The sequence below is a fragment of the Mirounga angustirostris genome, unplaced genomic scaffold (genome assembly GCF_029215605.1).
Source record: "Mirounga angustirostris isolate CCGP_5_RB_7025 unplaced genomic scaffold, mMirAng1.0.hap1 SCAF_5, whole genome shotgun sequence".
NCBI classification, from domain to species: Eukaryota; Metazoa; Chordata; class Mammalia; order Carnivora; family Phocidae; genus Mirounga; species Mirounga angustirostris.
This window is the reverse complement of record NW_026991713.1, coordinates 121479495-121496437: the sequence shown is the minus strand read 5'-3', so window position 1 is coordinate 121496437 and position 16943 is coordinate 121479495. Positions and strand designations below refer to the sequence as shown.

At 37.3% G+C, this 16943-nt stretch overlaps 1 protein-coding gene across 1 annotated transcript in view; it reads left to right on the top strand.

Annotated features, from left to right (window-relative positions):
* Positions 1 to 16943, top strand: part of MALRD1 (MAM and LDL receptor class A domain containing 1) — a 790469-nt gene that overhangs the window by 612795 nt on the left and 160731 nt on the right. Inside the window, exon 34 of the mRNA XM_064590300.1 lies at positions 4372 to 4573. Within this exon, the coding sequence (XP_064446370.1) occupies positions 4372 to 4573 (202 nt within the window). The remainder of the gene's footprint in view (positions 1 to 4371; positions 4574 to 16943) is intronic.

The window sequence follows — 16943 nt, the reverse complement described above, 5'->3', positions numbered from 1 at the left end:
AGCCCTACTCATGTGCTGGTAAGTTGTGGGGCCTATGATTAGGTCTCAGTGAGTCTTTTAGTGCCACTGGGTTGTATCCTTCATAATTACCTCTCAGGTTTTTTGGGGTTTTTTGTCTGTTTGTTTTCTTGTTTGTTTATCTTTCCACTCCTGAGGTAAGACAGGAAGGCTAGAAGTTGCTGGAATTGCTTCTTTCCCTTTCCCCACCTTGAATGCTACTAGGAGCTGGAGTTAGGTATTTTCCTTTCTCTAGTTTTGTTAAACCCCAGTCAGTTACAGTCTCTTTAAATAGTTTGTTTTGAGGGCAGGTCTTGCTAAGAAGAACAGAATGCTTTGGGTATATTTCAAAATGGCTACTTTTCCCTTTATTTGCCAAAATTTTGAGGGAATTTTTCTCTAATTTTCAACATGAGAAACTGGTGGGGCTCTGAGAGGTCAAACTCACAAAAGTGTAGAGTCCCCTCAAGGATGTTTAACATTGAAACTTGTCTACAGTAGGCCTTCAGCCTTTCATCAGTTTCATTCCAGGTTTTTCTACCCTGCTACTGGTTCCTACAGGAATTTCTGTCCTTGGGCTTCTGCTCCAGTAAGCTGTGATTCTTTGTGTCCACCTATTATTCTCCTCAATTTTGGAGGCAGTGGTCCTGATGGTTCTGTGACATCAATTGTCTGATGGATCTAAGAAGTTATTGATTTTCAACTCAGCTTTTTTCTTGTTGTTAGGACCAGTAGGACGATTTCTAATCTCTTTTATATGCCATATTGAGGACTGGAAGCCTGTGCTGTGTATAAGTAATGGATTGTTTAATTTCTCTCTACAACTCTAATTCCAGATTTGTAGAGGGCAGTCAGTAGTCCTACCCTACGTTCACACATGCGGTAGGGTTCATGTAACATATGTGAGTGTGCTAAATTTTCAAATATATGGATAATGTTATTTCTCTTTTATTAAATAAGTTTAATGCCTATAAACTCTTTTTGAAAGAAATTGCCCTTTTCATTACTTTTGATTTTTTTCTTTCTTCTATTATATAAATTTGAGTGTTTTCAAATGAAGCCATGAGAAACTGTACACTGACAAGGATTAAGTGTAGCTCGGTTCTTTGCTTTACCCTATCAGTGGTGATTAAAGAACAGACATCTAGCAGAATAGCTGAGAGTAACTGGGACCAAGTAAAGCCAAGGTTTTGTCTTGGCACTGCATTGCATGCACAAATTTCAATAAGCTAAATAATAGTGAAATGGATAAAGTGTTTCTGATATCTGGAAGTGTCCATTAGGAGACTCTAAGTCACTGCCAGCCTACCTTCCATGTTGCAGGCACTTGGAGATTGTGACTCGCTGCAGGAGAGGCATTTCAGGAAAGTGTACTAATCGGGTTCTTTTAGTTCTTCACCAGGAAAACCTGCATACTTGGGTATTGTTGAGATAGCTGCTGTCTGGTTTCCATACTATTCTGTAATTTAATCATTAACTCATATTTTCTATTATCTCATCATATCTTTTGTTGAATGTTTTCTTTCAAATGTATGCTCACTCCAAATAAATGTTGAGGAGTTTCCTCCTCAAAAAAACTTAACATATATTTAATTGAATGTTATTATAATATTTGTATTTAAATGACATATCATTTTATTCTATCTATGAAGTTTTCTTCAAGTTTTCCCTACCCTATATCATAAGCAGTTACAATTATAGTATCATCCTTGAATATAATATAACATTGATTTAATATCTAAACATAATATTTTTATTTATGTATTCTTTGAATCCATATTGTTTTATGATAAAAGTCATGATAAAATGATTGTTTTATAATATATAATATTGACTATTATTATATTAATGGCTATATGTCTGACCAAAATTTAGAAGATCAGAAGTAACCAAATTATTTGTCCAGCAGCTGATTTTAGAAGCTATTTCAAATAAGAAGTTATTATTGTAACATAAATAAGTTTTCAGTAAAATGTGTGTAATAAAATATAAAATTAGGAACAAATTAAACTAAATTATTTTTCAAGGTTATTAGCCATTTTACTTTTTCAAAGTAATAGATTTTTGGAAAATAATAATAAAAAAGAAAAATATTTTGCTGACAGTTATCACAAAAATTTCTCTGAAGACAATGAATATTGTTTTCATTGAAAGACAAAAATAAATAATATTAGCCTTTTTTAGGTTTCTCATTTGCCATAAAAAAAAAAAAAAACAGCATTATATGGAGCCCTTAAATGATCCTCCTATTTTTACCATTGGCCATTATGGCTACAGAAACACTGGACATAGCATGCAATTTATTCAGTTTAATGCATTGGGAGTATTATAAATACATGTTACAATTGAAACAATCCATGAGATTGTCAGAAAGTTTCATTGGAATCAAGTAGTGAAATAGTGAAGTTTATCAGAATGAATAAGGACTATAGTAGGGTAAAATATTGGGTACCATTGGTTGAAGTCTATTAGAGAGTTAATGCTCATGATGGGGCATGGGGGTGGGAGAACAGGCAGGGGATGTCACGGTGGATTTAGGAGAAGCAGAGTAAAAGAATGAGGGAAATGGAATTTGGCAAGAGCATGTACGATTAATTGAAGATTAAGATGACTGAAAGAAAAATGAAATGAAAAACAATAAAAATAGATATATTAATAAAATACATTTATACTAGGGTTTTGAAAAAAGCAAAACATGTTGGGTTGTGTTTTCATGTAATTTGGTTTTCTGAATTGTTTTTTCCAGAAAAAGAGTTATAAAATAAAATAAAGCCATCCCCTTTTAAATCTTTATGTTGTAACTCAGGATTTATGAAGAAAAACAAAAGATAATTCAACTTAGGTTGACTTTATAAAGTTGTCCTGTTATCATATTGAATTGGAACCTTCTTACCTTTTTAATTTTTTTAAAATGGAGGAAATTTGTGTTTATTTGAGAAATAGGTACCGACCAGATCTTAGAGCTTTGGGATGAGTGTTTGCTTATGTGTGAGACTGGAAACACTCGGTTGACCCAGATTCCCTTCATACTGACTTTTAGTTTATTTCATTTATTGAGGAATCAATATAAAAACTGCTTTTTGCTTAGGAAATGTGTGCTTTTCCATACTGTTGATGTTAAATCTCACTTTTCAGGTTTCCAAATTTGGGGCAAGTTTTTCTATTTTTTTTTCTGTATGACATCTTGATGGTTTTTTAAATTTTTTTTAACTTCCATTAATAGCTGGATTTCTGACTTAGACTTTTTGTAATAGTAACATTAGCAGCATGCTAATTTCTGGCTCTAGATAATTTGGTGGCTCTTGGGAGTATTTCTGGAATGCCATACAATATCGTATCATTACATGCAACAGAATGAGTGGTGTTATTTTCTCCTGATAGTATAAAATTTAGATAAACTTTTGTAGGATAAATTATCTTTAGATAAATTTTGATACTAAGGAAAAAAAGTGAGAAAGTAGGATTTTTTTAGTAGGGAGCAATATTATTGGACAAAAACACTGTTGCAATAGAAGAAAATTATTATTATGTGTTTTCTTTTTTCTGAGTCATATTTTTTCCCATGTAAAAGAAAGAGTTGTGTAAGTGATTGCTAACATGCATTTATATATACATATATATATACATATATATAAAATATAATTATCATTTCTAGGGAAATGATAACTGAAAGTTAGGTACAGAAAGGTAGTATAGAAAAATATGTTTACTGCCTTGCCTGTTTTTGTTGTTGTTTTTGAAGAGCACTAGGAAATGGCATTTTTTGTTTTGAATTGTTTTTTACTGTTCAAAAAGATTATTGGAACTTGGCCTGGTGGTTGGTTTCAAAGCTAACTTTATTGCTATTTCACTTTTTATGTGATCAGTCTGTTAGTCCTTGCATTTAAAAAGTCCTGGGTATTGATGTTAGTTAGTTAATTCAGGAAGATTCTCTGTTTGTCAAAATACTAAATATGTTATGCACATTACTTTGGCTTCTGAAATGACTTGTATATGATCATGTTCACTTAAGATAAGTGTTCTCTTCTTTTAAAACAACCTTGGGGAAACATGGACAAAGTCCTTTAGCAATGAGAAATTCTAGTTTTATAGCTCCTTCCAGCTCTTTTAGATTCTTAAGATAGTTACAGGTTTTGGCCATGCCCACTGTGATACACAGAAATTGACATGACAAAACCAAACAAAGGTCTGACTACTTAAAGAAAATATAACTCGCTCTGTAACCCCAGTTTGTGAGATAGAAAGTATTATAGTCAAGGTGTCGTGCTGTCCCATTGCCAGACTCCATTCTTCTGTTAACAACCAGGACGTCCATATATCTCTAACATCCAAACCATAAAGAGTTGCTTTTTCTTTTTTTGCCCCCATTATTAGGTATATACCATTGAGGAATCTGGACTAAACATCCTCGTGTGGTCAGTGATTGGAAGCAAAAGAACTGGTTGGATGTATGGGCATGTCCCTCTCTCCAGTTACAGTGCATTTAAAGTGGCATTTGAAGCTGATTTGGCTGGAAATGAGGAAATCTTTATTGCCCTTGATGACATCACTTTTACCCCAGAATGTGTCTCTGGAGGTAAGCGATTTCTTTAGTAGATGGGGTGTATAAGGATTGTTTTACTATCCAAATATAGAAGAACTGGGAATTCCTGCTGAATAACATTTGTTTCCAGGTCCAGTACTATTCATACATTGAAAGAAGATCAGTATATGTTGTAGGAGGTAATGTTGTAGGAGGTAAAGTTTTTCTGCCCATGAGCTTAGCCATCAAGTTTTCATGCCCTCTAGGCAATCAAATTACTTTGATTACAGTCCTAAAGAGACATAGGGGAAAGTTAGTTTCATTAGAAGAGCATTATTATCTACTTTCTTTATTTCTAAAGGTTCACAAGAACTACATAAGGATTCTTCTGGTCACCTATCATCTTCCAAAGTATCTTTTCCATCCAAATTAGCTTTCCCCCATTCCCTGGACCATTTCCCTTCTCCTCACTGTTTCTACTGTACAATCTAGAATTCATAGTCAAAACAAGAGTCTTGTCAATAACGGTTTTTGTAAGAAATCATTCCCTTAACTGAAATCTGAATTTCTCCTATTTACGATGCTTCTGCTTAAGTGGCCGTTTGTTCTTTATAAAGTCTTCAGATTTTCAATGTTAAATAATAGGGTCATTGTCTTTCTGGCTACTCTATGCCTCATTCAGAATTTTATTTTTATAGAGTTATTTAAAAGTTTCTTCTTTTGGGGGCGCCTGGCTGGCTCAGTCTGTAGAGTATGTGACTCTTGATCTCAGTGCTGTAAATTCAAGCCCCACATTAAGTGTAGAGATTACTTAAAAAAATAGAAATTAAAAAAAAAATTTTTTAATTTTCTTCTTTTTAAGGCCACACATCTGGGTTCTTATCCTTCCAATGTTTTTTTTCTGGATCCTAAGTCCTGGGCAATTTCAACTTCCAGGTCACTCAGCCTATATAAAAGGTTAACCTTTTCAATTCTAGTTACCTTCATAAATATTCTTCCTCCATAACCAACTCCCACACTTACATCCTGGATCTTATCATCCTGTCTGAAATTTTAGGGTTGAAAGTTTCATCTGATCATTATATCCTCTACTTCCTGATTACTCCTCCTAAACCTGTTTTCAAACATAATTAACAAGAAAAAAAATACAATTCTACATTCTCAGTGCTTCCTGCTTTCTTCTATAAAATAGCTTCTTTATACTTTTTTCCTAATAATCCCAGATCTAATGATCTAACATCTCAATTCCATTCTCAATCAGTACTTTGAATTATTTTATGTCCAATTTTTTTATTTTTTATTAATTGTTTAAAAGATTTTTTATTTATTCATTTGAGAGAGAGAGAGAGCACTAACAGGGGAAGGGGTTCAGAGGGAGAGGGAGAAGCAGACTCCTTGCTGAGCAGGGAGCCTGACGCAGGGCTGGATCCCAGGGCCCTGGGATCATGACCTGAGCTGAAGGCAGACGCTTAACCATCTGAGCCACCCAAGTGCCCCTATGTCCAATTTTTTAAAGATAAATTTGGGTTCTAATTATGTGCCAGGCATTGTATGTATTAGCACATTTATTTATCAGACTCTAGAATAAATACAATATCCAGGTCATGTTCAGTCATAATGGCCTTATCAGTCTTTGAAATTGGGTTACTATAACCATTTGTATTTTCCAGGCTGCTGCTGGTCATGCTCATTGGGACCACTAAAAGTTTTGGTTTATCACCTTAGCTGGTGGTCAAGGGTCCTACACACATCTATTTCCCATTCCCTGGCACTGCTTTTCTACAACAGTCCTCAAATCTCCCAGCTATTCCCTTGAAATTTCCTCACTCTGCCAATGTTCTTATATCCTTTGAATAGAAAATAACCCCCTTTTGTAACAAACTCCCTTAACCTTTTTTTTTTTCCACCTCTAAATGTGCCTATATCCACAACCAAACACCTTTTTTGTCACTATTTGTCTCAGGGAAAACCCTCAGTCTTTCCAAGAGCAAATGTTCTTGGTCATTTCCTTTCTTAGTTCCTTCCAGTCACTGTTCCATCAAAGTCTTCTCTGTCCTATATCTTCTGTTTCTTTCCTTCCCCTACTTATTCTTAGCTCTTCTCACACACATGCAAGCAAACATACATACATATGTGTATACATACATATATACACATACAATACACTTACACGCATTTATACATCACTTCCCACTAATTTTGAGCTCCTCAAGAGCAAGAGGAGCTTGTCTATGTCATCTCCAGAGCTTAACACAAGGACTAGGAAATTTGGGCTGAAAAGTTACTATTATTCTAAATAATCATAATAACAATTGTAACTGATTATGTGAGCAGAGTTGCTAACATTTGCTTAAGTATAAGAAGGTTCTTGCCCACTGTGTTATGGAACAGATTCTACTTTTGAGGACAGTTAAAAAACAAACAATAAGACCTCTGGCATTAAACCATGTCTTCTTTCTGTAAGTTTCTGTAAAAGTGCCTCCAACCAAACTCCCATCCAAAATCCAGAATCTCTAGGTGTAGTTTGTACAGCAATGCTTCATGGTTGATTCAGGCAGACATTTTTAGAAAATCATCAATTAAACCAATGTTTCTCCAATGGGAGTATCAGGACCCCCATAGTGACATGCCAGGGAGCATGCAATACCACCAAATAACTTGGTTACAACTCCACTGGATTCACTTGAAGATCTGGGGAGAGGTGACGTAAAGTGTTATGTGACATTTGGAGTAAATATGTACTGAGTGGTGGAGAGGTGACAGCTGGACTAAAATTGTGGAGACACAAGTCTAAATCATGACTGTCTCACTAAATCACTGTATAATTCTGAGAAAATCATTTTAACTCCTTAGACCATGTTTCATCATCAGGGAAATGAAGTAGACGATCTCCTAAGTCCCTTCCAAATCTGCCATTTTATGATCAGGCAGGGCTAGATTTGTACAAGAGGATCAGGAAAGTGAAAGGAATGCATAGAGAATGACAGAGAAAGGGAGTGAGTCCAGAGAGAAGGAGGCGGGGACAGGTAAGGGGGTACAAGTGTAAGGGCAGACAGGTGAGAACAGAGGTGTCAATGCAGTTAGAGAAGGCTCATCACTCTTCAGTGTATTGGTGAACTTGAGCAGGCCTGCCCTTCATTCATCCAGTGTTAGTTGAGAATCTACTGTGTGCTGTCCTGGATTTGGATTGGAAGGGCAGTTATGAATAGAAGTTTAGAAGTTTTTTTGTTTTTGTTTTGTTTTTTTTTAACCCCCCCCCCCCATTACCTTAGTCTAAACACACCTCAGGCAACACATTCTATAGGTTTTGCCTTCTTTTTCCCCCCCTTGCTTCCATTTTACTGCTCAAACTCTAGTTCAAGGCATCCTTATTACTCATCCATATCTCTGTAATGGCTTCATAACTGATTTATCTAATTTACTGACATGTAAAGAACTACCAAATTCATCTTCTAGGACCTATGATAGAGTAAGTTCCAGAAAAGTAGATCTGGCATCTTTCTTATTCAACACAATAACAAAATTTTTTTTTCAAGCAACAGAATCTGACTTGAGCTAACTTAAGTCGAAACTAAGTTTGTTGAAAGGATTTTGGATAGTTCCAAAAATTAAATGGAATGCTGAGAATCTAACTCAGAAAAATGAGTGGGAAGCAAGTGAGATGAAGTACATCAGAGGGTAAAACTGGCTAATTCCACAGTCTTTGAATACTTGCTTTGGAAACTGGTCTATCTACTCCCCTGTCATCACTCTGAATGATCTCTAACAGTCCCTGTGTCACTACATCAGAATTAAAATTGCTAGTTGGAAGCATACCCTTGACCAAGCCCATGCTTCAGGGTCCCCTAGGTTATGCTCTCATATCTCATCTCCACATCATCCAGGCCTGCATGATGGCCAGTTCTCTTGTTGCTCATAATCAAGCTTGAATACTCTGCAGCATATGGACCAAATTATAAAGTTAACTAGGAATAATAAATTATCTGTCTGTACTCTAATGGAGAGAGGGGAAATAAAAGCGAAACTGATCAAAATACACAAATTCATACAAGTTATAAAGAAGAAAAATGCTTAGAGGCTCTCAATTACCTACTAAATAAGCTTCGTATCCTTTAGTACAAATCTTGTCTTAATCTGTCTCTGTCTATGAAATAATCCCTCAGAATGAGACCCCCTGCCTCTGTCCAGCCATGCCCCATAGCCTTCTACCTCCATGACTTTGGTCCCACCACTTCTCTGGCTGGAAACACCCTGCCCTTTACCTTCTCTTGTGTAAATGTTTTTCCACTTTGATGGGCAGAGCAAAACTGCCTTTTTCACTAATTTAACCTTAATGCTCCCCAATATAGGGAAGCCAAACCCTACTGCAGATTTTCCTAGCCTGAAGTTTACAGCTCTCCTATAATATAGCTTACATGGTGTTTTGTGATATGCATGGCTTACTTTATGTCATTTTTTTGGTCCATGTTAAAAAATCACCATTGTCATCTTGTTTTGTGTGTGTGTGTGTGTGTGTGTGTTTTAATATTAGTAACAATGAGTGATCTTTAACTTTTAGGTTGATTGAGAAAAATATAAAATAAATTTCAAGTCAGCATATGATACAGAATACTCATTTTATATCAGAAGTGATATGGTAATTATAGATGAATTATTTAAAACATGATCTTAATGTATGTTCATTTTTATAATTTTGTTTCAGTTAGTAATTCATGAGCCTAATTTTAAAATTAATAGTGATAATTACAAAAAAGCCAAAAGAAAATGGTAATCAGTCCATCCCAGCTCACTTATTGGCTTCTAGAATATTGTTAGATTTTAAATCTATTATTGTGGGTCATGAAGTCCTCACAGTTTATCAAAGGATGGGATAATTCCTTTCTACCCTGGGAAGGGATGTTACATTTAAAGGAAAAACAAAACACAAGAACCAGAAAATGGCATTAAACGCTAATACCAGGCAGGCTTATGCGAACAAGACCTGGATTTCCCCTTGTCTGCATTTGGAGCAACTTGCATATTATACTATGAGACGGTTCTTATTTGATTTCTTGCTGATCATCAGACTGGAAGGAATTTTGTTAAATTAGGGGGAAAAAGTCCAAATGAAAACCATAGAAAACTCAGTCCCGATATGAACTCCGTTAGCCTAGCAGAATTTGACAAGTGCCTCACTCTGAACCTGAAGATAAACCACAGGTTACTGTTCTAACTCTGTCTTAAAGGTGAATGCTTTTATGTGAACACTGATATTATCATATAAACATATATATTTCTGTATGTATGGCACATAAATACATAATATATACTTGAATGTATAAGTACTGTGATGTCTATGTAAAACAAAACCTGGTGTAGTGATATAGCCATTTCTCTACCATATGAAAGCAGTAATCAACTCCTAAATTCCTAGTCATGTTTGGAAATTATCATAACCTTTGCCAAATCCTTTCTTTTCACTCAGAAATAGGGCCAACCATTTTACCAGGCCAAGTGTGTCTGAGAGATTCTGGGAGCTTTTCATTGCCAAGGTCAATCTGGCTCTGTTTTGTTCTCTTGGGCTATTAGAGTCTATACTTTCATTATGGTTTTCCTAATTCCCTGGAACACATATGTTGTTACCTGGAAAACATCCAGACTTTAGGAAAACAAGTTTGTTTGTTTGTTGCCTAAGAAATAGGATAAAAAAGTGACACTGCTTCACTAAAAAAAAAAAAAAAAAACTAGATTTTTTTTTTTTAAATTAAAAATCAAATGACTTCAACAATTCCGATAACAGTGTTTTTTCTGATAACATCTTATTGGCATGTGACAACATTTTACCCAGAAAGGACTGGTTACTCTTTCTGGAAATAGTTGGAAGTGGCAAAAACAGAAAACAACAACAAATAAAACACAACTTTCTTGGCTTAACAAAGAATAAATGGGTTTATATGTAGGAGTTATTTTTGCTAATATAAACTTGCTCAAAATAGAAAACATGAGGTTAGAGAAATAACCAGGTTTTGGTAAAAACAGGTCTAAAGAAATGATAGTCTGGGGTGCCTGGGTGGCTCAGTCGTTAAGCGTCTGCCTTCGGCTCAGGTCATGGTCCCAGGGTCCTGGGATCAAGTCCCGCATCAGGCTCCCTGCTCCGAGGGAAGTCTGCTTCCCCCTCTCCCACTCCCCATGCTCGTGTTGCCTCTCTCACTGTGTGTGTCTCTCTCTCAAATAAATAAATAAAGTCTTAGAAAAAAAAAAAGAAATGATAGGCTGGGTTGTTTCTGCCAGATGGAGCAAATGATTGATCAATTAGAAGGTCAGTCCAAGTTCTAGAATATTCTGACCTTGCTGTTTGCTCCTTCTGATCTTTCTGATTGTAATATAATTAACATAATGTTAGTCATGACTTCCATAGAATTCCATATGGGGCAAGATAACCCAATATACTTCAAAGTAATCACTTTTAATCATTTCATCAGAAAGGCAAAAATTAATCTTAACAATTATATGGCTTTTTAAATAATAATAATTCAATCATATACAACTCTCTGAACTTAGAGGTAAAGCTACTGATTAATATTTCTCAAAATTAATATTGATTAAATTAAACATAGCTCTATTTATCTCTGTCTCTAGCGCCAGTACCCTACTAACTGGAAATCATGGTATCAGCCATTTTCTCTGGTTGCGTCATAGAAGTAGTCAAGACACTAGAGCTGAGAGATCTCTGAAAGACCACTGTAGAATTATATTTGACTCCTGAGTGGTCTTCTCTACCACCTGCCTCAGTAAATCATCTCTCTCTCCTTTGGCCTTCCTGAGACATGTACAACAGGTGTTTCTAAAGTGTGTATGGAATTGAACAACATTCCCTCACTGACAGCTTGCTTGAAACTCTCTAGATTTCCTTCATATATTTCTGGTGTGTGATGGAGACATAGCTGCCCGCTCTCCATCTCAAGCCTACTTCACTGAGACAAAAATCTAATAATTGATCAGTGCCAAAATACTCAAAATTTCTGTAAGTAAAGCTTTCCTACTTACAGGATTGACAACAACATTTTCTTTCCCCGGTCCCTTCCCAGCCAGCAAAGAGTATAATACCATCATATCTGCAATGTTCATTATTTCCTCCGCAGTTGTAGGTTTGAGAGGGAGAACATGGACGAGGCTGGCATCAGGACAGTGGTACTTCATCCCGTAAGGACAGTGGCTTTAATCCTGTAAGGCACTGGAGAACCATTTTTGAGCAGGAGTCTTCCTTTGGGGAATGTAAACTGAAAGCAATATGAAGCATGAATTTAAAAAGGAATGTATTTAATAATAAGGGCCCTAAAATTAGAAGTCAAGAATTCAGCATTTGGGGAATTCTTTTTTTTTAACTATTCAATAAAGTTGCAGTTAATGTGGGCCAGAGCTACCAAGTGAACAATAGCATTAGATTAGGTCAAGTACATAACACTGTGCATAACAGAGGCCACACCAGCATAGATATGTCTGACCAGGAACGGCCGCACCATCTGGAAATGATAAAATAGGAATGAATCTGTTAATCCACTAGGCTCTCTCTGCGTTCCAGGCCTCATGACAAGAAAGAAATGACCAGCAACATTTTATATTTGTATATGTGTTCCCACATTCACACACGTTTTAGGTTATTTGGGGTTAGATGATGGCAGTAAATTCTTCATTTATGCAATTTCAGTCATTTACATTACTATCACTATTTTTTCGTTAGGAAGGAATTGGCCATAATCCTGGCAAACGTTGATGTGGAGTAAAAATGATAACTCTTTGGGGGCCTTTGTCATAGGTCCTGTTTCCTCAGCTCTTGATTTTCCCTAAATATATTCTTGATTTTCTTTCAAGTGTGCGACCTCCATATGAGCTGGGGGAGAGCGGGAACTCGGGCAGTAGGGCATTCACCCCTCCACAGCCTCATGTGCTCTTTCCTTATGTTGCCCACCATCCCCCACCCAGCCCTTCTCCTCCACCATTTCTATCACTCGTGAAGAGCTCTGTGGTTTCAGACCACCCTCCCATGTGCACGTGTGCACGTGTGCATACATGTGCACACACGATATTTGTACAAATGTACACATACACATATAAGGGCACTATATGTATGTCTATATACATTTTGAAATTCTTTCAGCTTTCTTCTATATTTATTTTAGCTTAGCCTTGAGTGGCTGCAGCTCTTCACTTTGAAAATAATGATCACTTTCTGTTTGGCAGCTGTTCTCAGGCTCTTATCAGCTTCTACACTGGATCCAACTTCTGGAAGCTTTTAGATTTCCCTTACTTTTGTCTCTTCTGTCAGACTTTTGATTTTTCTTGTTCGTGTAGCCCTTCTGACAAGCCAAATAAGCCCTCCTGACTTCTCACATACTCTGCCTACTCCTCAGACGTCTCTGTATACGCCACAGTCTTTTGTTTCTCTTTAGTCCAAACAGAGGTCACATCCCATCTTTCCAGGAATATTTAAGCTATTAAATATGGAAATTAAATAAGATCAAAATGATTCTCTCGGGACTCCAAATTAGAGATAACCATTATTAATGAAAAAAGAAAGGAACATTTTTATACTTTATGAAGGGTCCTTCAGGAAATATGAACGTAAAATTATAACTCAAAATACCCTCAAACCAAGAGTTCTGAAGAATTAAAATTAAATATATACATATGTGTGTGTATATAATATTTTTCCCCTCCTATAGTCTTATAATTTTTTTGTGATCTTTCTGAGTATTGTTAATGAGATCTGTGCCAGAGACAAACAATTAGCAATTTATAACTGATGTATTTTATAGCAAGCATTTTACCATTTATGTCATTGAGTATGGCAATATTTGGCAAGAGCTTACTTCCTCCTCTTTATTTTTTTTATTTTTTTTAAATGTTTTTGTTTTTGTTTTTTTTTAAGATTTTATTTATTTATTTGAGAGAGAGAATGAGATAGAGAGAGCATGAGAGGGGGGAGGGTCAGAGGGAGAAGCAGACTCCCCGTTGAGCAGGGAGTCCGATGTGGGACTCGATCCCGGGACTCCAGGATCATGACCTGAGCTGAAGGCAGTCGCTTAACCAACTGAGCCACCCAGGCGCCCCTTCCTCCTCTTTAAAACTGAACTTCCTTGTGCATACTTTTTCCTTTTAAAACAGGCAATCAATTTTGCCTTCATTAAGCATATTATTCATAAAGATAAAAATCCATCGGATTATCCTTGGGACTTTAGGCTTTTATTGAATTTATATGAAAATCATAAGAACGTTTCACTGTTTCACTGTAAATTATCAGTATAAAGTAATTTTTATTGGTATAAGAAAGATATTTCAACTGCTTCCCAAACTGAATGACCAAGGAAACTCAACAACCTGTAAGAGGACAAAGAAATACCTCAAATATCAGGAATTATGACTGTGTGCAGAGCACAGAATGAAGCACAATGTGGTTTTCAGAAGAGTGTCTTAGTTACTGGGAATATGAATGTTAGTTAACAATGTCAGCTCCCCTTTATCCCAGGTGTTTTGTTTTTGTTTTTTCTTTTCCCTATCCTGAGATTTATTACAAAACCAAAGGGCAGGGCGCCTGGGTGGCTCAGTTGGTTGGGCGACTGCCTTCGGCTCAGGTCATGATCCTGGAGTCCCGGGATCGAGTCCCGCATCGGGCTCCCTGCTCGGCGGGGAGTCTGCTTCTCCTTCTGACCCTCCCCCCTCTCATGCTCTCTCTCTATCTCATTCTCTCTCTCAAATAAATAAATAAAATCTTAAAAAAAAAAAACAACAAAGGGCAGATTTATTCATATAGAGAGTGGTGTTTGTCAAAGTCCTTTATGTAAAATCCCATAGAACTTCTGAAGCAATTGGTAAAAACCCATAGTGTCCATATGAATGTATGATAGCTTCAGTTGCTAAATTATAGATTTATTAAAATACATTGGAAGGTTATTTTTTAGAGAACGTTTCAGTTTCTGTTTTTCTGATCTACCCTGTTTTGTGGCTTATTAAATCAATAGAAATAGTCATTTTGTCAATGCATTCTTTATTTTATCCATTTTGGTTATTTCACTGCATATTATCAAGGAAAGTAAAACTATTTTTTTTTAAAGATTTTTATTTATTTGCAAGAGAGAGAGTGAGAGACAGAGAGCATGAGAGGGAGGAGGGTCAGAGGGAGAAGCAGACTCCCTGCTGAGCAGGGAGCCCGATGCGGGACTCGATCCCGGGACTCCAGGATCATGACCTGAGCCAAAGGCAGTCGCCTAACCAACTGAGCCACCCAGGTGCCCCGAAAGTAAAACTATTTAAACCATTGATTTATTATCCATCAGTTTAAGAAATACTTATTGAGCACACACCTCATGCCATTAACTTTTTGGACATTAAGGTGTCACTGTATTTTCAAACGAAGGTTGAAACTTCTCGACCTCTGACTTGGATTGTCTAAACTCAATGTGAAATCACAACTCTGAGCAAAAATTGAGGAAAGATGTGGCAAATAGGTGGTCACAGTGATGGAGCTACTCTTTCTGGATGGTGCTAGTATAGCTTCCATTGTGGGATTTTCCGCTGGTTTCAGAATCACTCTTCTTAAAACAAACTTGCACACAAATCCCCTATACTCTAAAGCAACATTTCTTAACCTGTTTTTGCCAAAACACACAAAAGCGAATGCTCATGTGCTTATCACACACCTCATGCGATGCGGACAAGAGAGCAGTGACTTAGGAACACTTTATGATGCTGCTGGCTGCACATCCACACTTCTTCTCCCCTGGAGAAAGCATCCTTGGTGGGATATAGTGAGTCAGTGTAGCTTTACTCTTGATACAGCCTGGAATCAGCTCTAATATACAGAGAGTAAATCAATTGCAAAGTGCAACATGAGATACACTTCATTAGTGATCCCAGCACACGTTAGACTTGTAATTCGTTTGAGACACCTTCCCCCACAGCTGATATGAGATAGTATATTAGTGTGTGTGTGCGCATGTGCGCACATGCACTAAGCTTTCACACCGGCCTCTGGCTTCTTCCTGCCCCAGCCTCAGGTCCATGCAATACCTCCCATCAGATACAGCCTGAGAAAGGGTGACTTAAAAACAAGAAGAAGGACCTTTAAGTTCAACAGTGAATCATATTGTCAAAATGAGTCCACCATTTTCTTGGGAGTGCTTGTCTCTCCCTCTGTCACGGTCTCCACCATGTGAGCAATCCCCTCTCTCTCTCACTTTCTTTCACTTTTTCTATTCTGATGGTACCCCTAGGGGTATATGGAAAGGACGCTGTTTGCCCTGAATGTGCTATTTCAGCTCACTTTCCTGGAGTTGGTCTTAGTTTTGCTCTGATCACGTTATGCTCTTCCACAAAGGGACCCCCTCATATAGTGAACAACAGCGTGCATTTCCAACAAAGCATGCTAGGGTTGGGGCTGATCTGGCACTGTTACCCTTATGTGTTCACTGACCTTGCATTTTAGTTCCACTGGTGTTAAACAACCTGACTAAGTAGCTCACTGGGCCTGGTAAGTAACGGGTCAATGTGCTTGACCTATGCACACTACATTTATCAAAGTATTGTGTACTTTATTTTTTTTTTAAAGATTTTATTTATTAGAGAGAGTGCATGCAGGGAGAGGAGCAGAGGGAGAGGGACAAGTAGACTCAGCGCTGGGTGTGGAGCCCGACACGGGGCTCGATCCCACGACCCTGAGATCATGACCTGAGCTGAAATCAAGCATTGGACTGTAACCAACTGAGCCACCTAGGCACCCTGAAAGAATTGTGTACTTTATTTTTTTTAAAAGATTTTATTTATTTATGTGACAGAGAGAGACACAGCGAGAGAGGGAACACAAGCAGGGGGAGTGCGAGAGGGAGAAGCAGGCTTCCCGCGGAGCAGGGGGCTCGATGTGGGGCTCGATCCCAGGACCCTGGGATCATGACCTGAGCTGAAGGCAGACACTTAACAACTGAGCCACCCAGGCGCCCCAGAATTGTGTACTTTAAATGTTGAATTTTAGAAGGGATTTGGAGAAACTAGAACATAGAAATTTCAGAAGAAAAACACCAAGTATGAGTTACAGGCTAGAATACAGATTCGGAGGTATATTACTGCTGCTTTCTCTTAGATGATGCTTTCTTGCTGTGTCCTCACAAGGTGGAAGGAGCAAGAGTTATGTTCATGAGGGCTCTACCCTCATGAGCTGATCACCTCGGGAAGGCCCCACCTCCAGATATCATCACATTTTCCGCATATGAAATTGGGGGGACACAAACATGTAGTCTTTGGCATGACATGTACCCACCATTATACTGTCATACAGAAGAATTTCCCTGCTCTAAAAATCCCCTGTGCTCCACTCCTTTATCTCTTCTTCCCCCGCAACCCCTGGCAACCACTGAGCATTTTACTGTCTCCACAGTTTGGCATTTTCCAGAAT